This window comes from Xenopus laevis, chromosome 3S (assembly GCF_017654675.1).
Source record: "Xenopus laevis strain J_2021 chromosome 3S, Xenopus_laevis_v10.1, whole genome shotgun sequence".
NCBI classification, from domain to species: domain Eukaryota; kingdom Metazoa; phylum Chordata; class Amphibia; order Anura; family Pipidae; genus Xenopus; species Xenopus laevis.
The window spans coordinates 130,819,126-130,828,980 of NC_054376.1; the positions used below are offsets into that span (position 1 = coordinate 130,819,126).

At 45.1% G+C, this 9,855-nt stretch overlaps 1 protein-coding gene across 1 annotated transcript; it reads right to left on the bottom strand.

Annotated features, from left to right (window-relative positions):
* Window positions 1–1,098: 1,098 nt before the first annotated feature.
* On the bottom strand, window positions 1,099–6,374 carry LOC108703567 (placenta-specific gene 8 protein). Its single transcript, XM_018239764.2, has 4 exons — window positions 6,116–6,374; window positions 3,575–3,679; window positions 3,091–3,245; window positions 1,099–1,399 (listed from the first exon to the last, which is right to left on the bottom strand). The coding sequence occupies exons 2-4, from the start codon at window positions 3,660–3,662 to the stop codon at window positions 1,247–1,249; spliced, it is 396 nt and encodes a 131-aa protein (XP_018095253.1). The 5' UTR covers window positions 3,663–3,679; window positions 6,116–6,374; the 3' UTR covers window positions 1,099–1,246.
* Window positions 6,375–9,855: the final 3,481 nt, after the last annotated feature.

Consider the following 9,855-nt stretch of genomic DNA (forward strand, 5'->3'; position numbering starts at 1 on the left):
AGGGAACAGTCTCCCAGCAGGGATGGTAGGACTAATACAGTAAAGGAATAGGAGGGAGAGTGAAAGGGGGATAGATACAGGGAACAGACTCCCAGCAGGGATGGTAGGACTAATACAGTAAAGGAATAGGAGGGAGAGTGAAAGGGGGATAGATACAGGGAACAGACTCCCAGCAGGGGTGGTAAGACTAATACAGTAAAGGAATAGAGGAGAGTGAAAGGGGGATAGATACAGGGAACAGACTCCCAGCAGGGGTGGTAAGACTAATACAGTAAAGGAATAGAGGAGAGTGAAAGGGGGATAGATACAGGGAACAGACTCTCAGCAGGGGTGGTAGGACTAATACAGTAAAGGAATAGAGGAGAGTGAAAGGGGGATAGATACAGGGAACAGACTCCCAGCAGGGGTGGTAGGACTAATACAGTAAAGGAATAGAGGAGAGTGAAAGGGGGATAGATACAGGGAACAGACTCCCAGCAGGGGTGGTAGGACTAATACAGTAAAGGAATAGGAGGGAGAGTGAAAGGGGGATAGATACAGGGAACAGACTCCCAGCAGGGGTGGTAGGACTAATACAGTAAAGGAATAGGAGGGAGAGTGAAAGGGGGATAGATACAGGGAACAGACTCCCAGCAGGGGTGGTAGGACTAATACAGTAAAGGAATAGGAGGGGCGGGTTGTACTGGGGATGTTTTCATGTTGATATCAAGGTAATCGGCAGTTGGGCACAAACAGCCACAGAAGAGAAATGTCTGAGGTTTGTCGGGTGATTCAATATGAAAGAGAAGAGGAGGAGCAGAGGGAGAAATGAAACCAGTTGTGAGTGTTGTGATTGTGTAAGAAGGTGAGTGTGAGATTGTCGGTGCAACACAAACAACCCCCCCCGGTGGATTTAGTTACAAAGCAGATGGGAGTCTTATCACTGGGCAGAACAAGCCATTTGTACAATTGTTGCCCCAGTCTGATTGATAAGTTGCCCCTCGGGGGGTAGGACTGGACCCTCTTGTGTCACATGATCATGTCCAGGACAATTCAGCCTCTAGTGTTGCGCTGGGGATTGTGGGTAATGTGAGCAGCAGCCAATAAAACCACACGGTATAGAATGAGCCAATGAAACACTTTATTGCTCAGCTAGGGGGTCTCCAGGGGCAGTAACTGCTGCTGCCGGGGAAACATTCAGCAATAGGGAGAGGTGCGGGGCAGTTGTATATCAGCAGGGGCAGCCGATGTGTAGCTGTGGGTGTTATTAGCGGTAGGGGTAATGTTGGGGTTGCACAGTAGTAGTCTGTACAGTGACCATACTCATGGGGTTCCTGCGGTGCTTGATCTCACGAGCCATTTGGCACCAGGTACAAGTGTAACAACAGCACAGGGTGCAACAGTCGTTACAAATGGAGCCCTGTAGGGGGAGCCAGAGAACAAGGAAATCATTTGTAAGTGCAATGAAGTCGTCTCTCCCTGTGTTCACTACTGCCCCCCAAGTGTCAGTGGGCCCCAAAACATTTACATGCTGATCAGATCTTTCTTACTCCCTGGCCTTTATATAATGCACATATAATGCACATACAGTTAGAAACGACTTTGTATATGGGATGTTCCACTGACCCTCAACAATAAGTTCCCCATAGGAAGCTCTGACTGTCACTTCAGCCTAACTTCCCTCTCTGTATTTTAGTCACTTCCCTCTCCGTATTCCTCTTACTTCCCTCTCTGTTTTCCTCTTACTTCTCTCTCTCTCTGTAATCCACTTCCCTCTCTGTTTTCCCCTCACTTCCCTCTCTGTATTCCTCTTACTTTCCTCTCTATATTCCATTCACTTCCCTATCTGTTTTCCCCTCACTTCCCTCTATATTCCACTTCCCTCTCTCTCTATTCCACTTACATTTCTGTATTCCTCTTACTTCCCTCTCTGTATTCCACTTCCCTCTCTGTATTCCACTTACTCCCCACTCTCTTTTCCTCTTCCCTCTCTGTTTTCCTCTTCCCTCTCTTTTTTCCTCTTACTTCCCTCTCTGTATTCCTCTTACTTCCCTTTCTATATTCCATTCACTTCCCTATCTGTTTTCCCCTCACTTCCCTCTGTATTCCACTCACTTCCCTCTCTGTATTCCACTTCCCTCTCTGTATTCCACTTCCCTCTCTGTATTCCACTTCCCTCTCTCTATTCCACTTCCCTCTCTGTATTCCTCTTACTTCCCTCTCTGTATTCCTCTTACTTTCCTCTCTATATTCCATTCGCTTCCCTATCTGTTTCCCCTCACTTCCCTCTATATTCCACTTCCCTCTCTCTATTCCACTTCCATTTCTGTATTCCTCTTACTTCCCTCTATATTCCACTTCGCTTTCTGTATTCCACTTACTCCCCACTCTGTTTTCCTCTTCCCTCTCTATTTTCCTCTTACTTCCCTCTCTGTATTCCTCTCACTTCCCACTTTCTCTCACTGTATTCCCCTCACTTTCCTCTCTATATTCCATTCACTTCCATCTGTTTTCCCCTCACGTCCCTCTGTATTCCACTTCCCTCTATATTCCACTTCCCTCTCTGTATTCCACTTACTCCCCTCTCTGTTTTCCTCTTCCCTCTCTTTTCCTCTTCCCTCTCTATTTTCCTCTTACTTCCCTCTCTGTATTCCTCTCACTTCCCACTTTCTCTCACTGTATTCCCCTCACTTTCCTCTCTATATTCCATTCACTTCCATCTGTTTTCCCCTCACGTCCCTCTGTATTCCACTCACTTCCCTCTCTGCATTCCACTTCCCTCTCTGTTTTCCTCTTACTTCCCTCTCTGCATTCCACTTCCCTCTCTGTATTCTTCTCACTTCCCTTTCTATATCCTTTTACGTCCCTCTCGTTGTTCCTCTCACTTCCCTCTCTGTTTTCCTCTTACTTCCCTCTCCATGTTCCTTTCACTTCTCTCTCTATATTCCTCTCACTTCCACCTTTCTCTCACTTCCCTGTCTGTATAAGTGAGTCCTATTGGGTACATATGTCCATTAGGAAAGTATTAGGCCCCGCCTCTATATCTGCTATGGGGGAGGGGATACTGTAGAAGGAGTGCGGGGAGGAGATGTAGAAGGTGTTGGGACTCACCTGGATGCCGTTCCGCTCTCTCACAGCCGCTCTCATGGCAGTTGACACCTGACAGCCGGGCAAGTGATATTCTAACAGGGGGAGACACAGACACTCCCCAAAATCCCTGACCGTCTTGCACTGGAAACATGGGAAACACCAGAAAGCACAACAGCCTGGGGGAGGGGAAAGTTCCTGTGATTATTATTATTATCCTTTATTTATATTGTGCTGAAATGGGAAGACTGACAGTGCGGAACATGGGAAATTAATGGGGGTGTGGACATGAGTTGGGGTGTTAAGGAGATTTGCTGGGAGGGATCAGCTGCTCAGCGTGTGGGGAACACGTATGAGACACACAAACACACAAACATCTTTTATAAAACAATTGGCCTATTGATTTCAGACAAGAGAGGCTGCAGTGCATTATGGACATAGTTGGGGTGAGGGTGGATTTCCTGCAGGGGAAGGAGCAGCAGTGGGAGGGGCTTATCTTGGCACTTACAGATTTCCATATCATCAAAACAAGAGCAGACGCCAGTCTTCCACTGTGTCCCTTGGACAATAGTCACCTGCTGCGTTGCCATGGCCATGGCTGCTGACTGTTACCCTGCGGGGGGTAAATACAGACATTATGGTGGTTCAAATAATAACAGCAAAGCATGAGCAAAAAGATAAATTGCCCCACGCAGAGGTAGGTTTTATTCCCACCCCCAGTCCATGTGCAGCAATGGGAGAACCTGCAAAGAGAGACTATAATGTGGGAGGTACCATGAACAGAGAAAAAGAATAAAAAATATTTTTTTAAATATGTAAATAGTAAAAAAATGAAACAGGAAGGGGGTCAGCTGGTTGATGAGAACAGAGAAAAAGCAGATATTCTGAACTGTTATTTTCCATCTGTCTTCACAAATGAGGAACCAGTTTATGAAGGTTTTCTTCTTAATAGTCCCAATTCCAGTAATAGAACTAATGATGCATGGTTCACACATGAGGAAATTCAAGAGAGACTAGAACATGTTAAGATTAACAAAAGTCCGGGCCGGATGGTATTCATCCCAGGGTACTTAGCGAGCTTAGCTCTGTCATAGCCAAACCTCTTTACTTCATTGAGGTCTGGCATGGTGCAAAGAGACTGGAGAATTGCTAATGTGGTGCCTCTATTCAAAAACTGATCCCGTTCTCAGCCTCAAAACTATAGGGCAGTTAGTCTGACGTCAGTGGTCAGAAAGCTTTTGGAAAGGGTAATAAGGGATAAGATACTTGAATTGTTTGCAAACTACAAAATTAAGAGTCTGTTCCAGCATTGTGTTCTAGATCTTGCTATATTAATTGAATTGACTCCAATAAGGAGGTGAGCAGAAACCTAGACTCTGGGATGGCAGAGGATGGCATCTACTTGGAGTATAGCATTTAATACAGTGCCACACAGAATTTTACTGGTTAAATGAAGGAATGTTGGCCTGGAACATAGTATTTGTACCTGGATAGAGAACTGGCTAAAAGATAGACTACAAAGAGTGGTGGTAAATGGAACATTTTCTAATTGGACCAGTGTTGTTAGTGGAGTACCGCAGGGCTCTGTACTAGGTCCCTTGCCTTTTCAACTTGTTTATTAATGACCTGGAGGTGGCCATTGAACAGTACTGTTTCTATTTGTGCAGATGAGACTAAATTGTGCAGAACTATAGGTTCCATGCAGGATGCTGCCACTTTGCACAGTGATTTGTCTAAACTGGAAAACTGGGCAGTAAACTGGAAAATGAGGTTCAACGTTGATAAATGCAGGTTATGCACTTTGGCAAAAATAATATAAATGCAAGTTCTACACTAAATGACTTATCAACATTCAAATTTGAATTTTTCCCACAATTCCCATTTTTCATGCTAAAATCCCTGAATTCAAATGATCCTCTCACAATCTCGAATGTACAATATTTATGGAAGGCAAAATAAAGAAAACATTCATTAAAGTTCATGGCAAAGTCAGTAGCAGCAAATGTTAAAGTGTTGGTACAATGCAGATTCATTTCATTATTTAACACACAGAAAATGAGAAATAGAGAACAAATTTGAGGAATTTCAGATGTTTTCATTATTTATTCAGTCTAATCATTAACCATTGGTTTATTTACTACATATTTAATGAACAGGAAAATATTAAACCTTCTAAAAACTTTAACTTTTATTCAAAGTAGAAAAATAGGTCTAACGTTCCACCGAATTGAGAAGGTTCACAACATTCACAGTATAGACAGTTACAGGGGAGCAAGTCACTCGGGGTGAGGTGAGACTTGGGGGACAGTATATAGAGACAGTTACAGGGGAGCAAGTCACTCGGGGGTGAGGTGAGACTTGGGGGACAGTATATAGAGACAGTTACAGGGGAGCAAGTCACTCGGGGTGAGGTGAGACTTGGGGGACAGTATATAGAGACAGATACAGGGGAGCAAGTCACTCGGGGTGAGGTGAGACTTGGGGGGACAGTATATAGAGACAGTTACAGGGGAGCAAGTCACTCGGGGTGAGGTGAGACTTGGGGGACAGTATATAGAGACAGATACAGGGGAGCAAGTCACTCGGGGTGAGGTGAGACTTGGGGGACAGTATATAGAGACAGTTACAGGGGAGCAAGTCACTCGGGGTGAGGTGAGACTTGGGGGACAGTAATATTAGGACAGTTACAGGGGAGCAAGTCACTCGGGGTGAGGTGAGACTTGGGGGACAGTATATAGAGACAGTTACAGGGGAGCACGTCACTCGGGGTGAGGTGAGACTTGGGGGACAGTATATAGAGACAGTTACAGGGGAGCAAGTCACTCGGGTGAGGTGAGACTTGGGGGGACAGTATATAGAGACAGTTACAGGGGAGCAAGTCACTCGGGGTGAGGTGAGACTTGGGGGACAGTATATAGAGACAGATACAGGGGAGCAAGTCACTCGGGGGTGAGGTGAGACTTGGGGGACAGTATATAGAGACAAAGCAATAGGAAATGTTGGGGTTAACCATTTGAGGAGAGAGAGTTAAATGAGCAGTGTGACTTACCTGTACTGGAGAGATGAGTGTGAGTGAGCGAGTGAGTGAGCGAGTGACTGTATCAGTCAGTGGAATATGGAAATGTTGTGGCCACAATATCCGGGGGGGGGGGCAGGAGTGTTGGGGCTCGATTACACAAAAAAAGCCACAGAACAAATAGGAGGGTGGGAAATTAATGTCACAATTTAACTGCTGAAATCTATTAAAGGTTCTTTAACTTTAGGTTAAAGGGATACTGTCATGGGAAAAAAATGTTTTTTCCAAAATGAATCAGTTAATAGTGCTGCTCCAGCAGAATTCTGCACTGAAATCCATTTCTCAAAAGAGCAAACAGATTTTTTTATATTCAATTTTGAAATCTGACATGGGGCTAGACATATTGTCAGTTTCCCAGCTGCCCCCAGTCATGTGACTTGTGCTCTGATAAACTTCAATCACTCTTTACTGCTGTACTGCAAGTTGGAGTGATATCACCCCCCTCCCTTTCCCCCCCCCCAGCAGCCAAACAACAGAACAATGGGAAGGTAACCAGATAGCAGCTCCCTGACACAAGATAACAGCTGCCTGGTAGATCTAAGCACTCAATAGTAAAATCCAGGTCCCACTGAGACACATTCAGTTACATTGAGAAGGAAAAACAGCAGCCTGCCAGAAAGCATTTCTCTCCTAAAGTGCAGGCACAAGTCACATGACTTGGGGCAGCTGGGAAATTGACAATATGTCTAGCCCCATGTCAGATTTCACAATTAAATATAAAAAAATCTGTTTGCTCTTTTGAGAAATGGATTTCAGTGCAGAATTCTGCTGGAGCAGCACTATTAACTGATGTGTTTTGAAAAAAACATGTTTTCCGATGACAGGATCCCTTTAACTTTAAGCATCTTATAGAATGGATAGTTCTAATCAACCTTTCAATTGGTCTTCATATGTTTCTCATTTTCTTGTTTTTAAATTATTTGCCTTCTTCTTCTTCTGACTCTTTCCAGCTTCCAAATGGGGGTCACTGACTCCATCTTAAAAACAAATACTCTGTAAGGCTACAAATGTATTGTTATTGCTACTTTGTATTCCTCATCTTTCTATTCAGGCCTCTCCTATTTATATTCCAGTCTCTTATTCAAATCAATGCATGGTTGCTAGGGGAATTCGGACCCTAGCAACCAGACTGCTGAAAGTGCAAACTGGAGAGCTGCTGAATAAAAATCTAAATAACTCAAAAGCTACAAATAATAAAAAATGAAAAGCAATTGCAAATGGTCTCAGAATATCCCTCTCTACATCATACAAACAGTTAATTTAAAGGTGAAGAACCCCTTTAATGGCACGTAGAGAAGAAACCTTTAATTATGCTCTGGGCACAGCCAGAAGGACTGACACAAATAAAAAGTACAAATAGGATTTTATAGGCCCTTTATATGATCATCCGGGGAGTTTCTTGGCTGAACCCCACTACTCCCTGCCCAGCGGCGCCCTAATTGTGCCCAGTTATAAATATGTATGTGCTAAATGCTGGTGTCACAGCCTCCAGTCAGAAAGCGACTCCTGCACATTGTAGCGCTGGGTGTTTAGGTGCCAGAGCAGCGGCTCAGGATGTGGTTGGAGAAGAGGATGAGGGGGATGGGGAGGTCAGTAGAGCTGGTGAGGGCGGAGGCACCTAATAATGATTCCTCTGCAGCCGCTGTAGTCAGAACAGACAGTGCAAAAAAGTCTGACTCCCGGTGGGCCTATAAGTGTGCAAGCATTATAGACAATATAGAGACTATTTGTTCCGCCAGACTCGTGTTTATGTGACAGTTTCTCACCCTGCCCTAAGTTTTTTATAGGTGGGACACAAGGAGGTTTGGGGGTTTAATCTGCCCCTTTCCACTTCCACACTCACAAAATCCCCCATTAAAATCATAACTCCGCCTTGTAATATCATTGCCCCTCCCATTTATATCACTGCCCGCCCCCTCACAGACATGTGATCTACAGCAACAAATAGTTATTGTGGGTGCAGTCGCTGCTTGAACCCCAATATTGAGCTCACAGGTTTATTTTGCATCACATTGGTATTTGGGGTGCACCCTGGAACCCTAGTGTAAGGTGAATCTGGCGCATGTGCAGCTTGTGATGCACTGGTCCATATAAAGTGCTGGTAAGTTCAGTTGAAATAGTCGCCGACCCCTTGCTGTCACCGGGTCTCCGTGCATGTGCCACGTTGCACCTCTTCCCAATCTCACCAGGGTCTCGGGCCACACCCTGTGCACCACCAGGGCTCCCTGAAACTGGCAAACGTTGTACTTCAATCCAAATACATGAAATCGGGGTTCATGGCGGAAGGTGAGATTAGCAGCCAGTGCCAGGAACCCTAAATACACATCATCCAATGGGAACACAGGCAGAGTCTGAGACGCCACATAGAGGGGCCCCACTGCACCCCCAGGGATCAGAAATCCCCCCCCAGAAAGGAAGAAGGGGTATTTGGGATTGGGGAACAAGGCATGTGACACCTTATATTTAATATGGCGGCGCATTACCAGTGAGTGGCGCTGGAGGGACCCATGGAGCACGTGGGGGGAGGAGCCATGTTCCCCAATGTAGCGCACCAATCCCTGAGGATTCACATATTCATCATCATCCCCTGCGGAAACACAGAAATAGGGTAAAAAACTGAAATCCAGGGAAATAATGTAGAACATTCAGTGCAATGAAAAGTGCCCTATGGCCTCAATCTTTAACATACTCAAAACTACCCAACTGCCCCACATCCAATGTGTCCACAGTCTTACTGCCCAACTGCCCCACATCCAAAGTGCCCCACAGTCTAACTGCCCAACTGCCCTACAGTCTTACTGCCCAACTGCCCTACAGTCTTAAGTACCCATTTAACCCAAGCAAGGTGCATGCAATCGATAATGGCTAATTAATCGCCTGTATTAGAGAGGTGTCCACATGTACTTTACGTAGACATATTTCCCCACACCAATATGGGACTTAGCCTCTAAATGCGAATGAACAATACCAGATATCCAAGGCCATACATGTAATATTAAAAAGCAATATTTATTATCACCTGCCAAAATTACTAAAACCATTTAAAATAAGCAGCGCTGCTTGGGGGTGAGAATCCCATGAACCCTATTTAGTTACTAATAGATACAATGCAGTGAGAGAGGCTGCGCGCACGCTGTTAATGGAGGCCTCCAATTGTTTCACTTGTAACAAACGATACATTATGGCATCCGTAGTATAAATCACAATAGAGTACTCAGTTTAGTGGCGGAAGAGATGATTGATCCAGTGAAATTAATAGGTGGTATAATGTATAACGGTATGTGAGGGCGGAGCCGGTGTGGGGTTAAACATTTGTTGCCCAGAATAGTTCAGGCTATATGATAGAAAAATGAAGCCTTGGAATAGAAGGGATCACTTATGTGTGTCCAATGGGCATCCAGATCCCCATACTTTGGTGGTATAGCAATCGCTAAGCTGTCATAATCGTCCAATCACACTGCAGCAGACCGCTGATCAAAGACAGAAAAATGACTGAGCGTAGTGGATCAGCTCCTACACCGAATGCTCAACGCTCCACACTCACAACCCAAGTTCACTGTCACTTGTTCCTCTATTGCGCATTATCCTCAAGAGGAGAGAAGGGAATCGGGATTTCAGGGTTCCCCTTGCGGCGCCTCGACAGCTGTTTCGCCGCTACCTGCGGCTTTGTCAAGAGACCGCCAAACCGGAAATAACGTCCTTTTAAGGGTAAG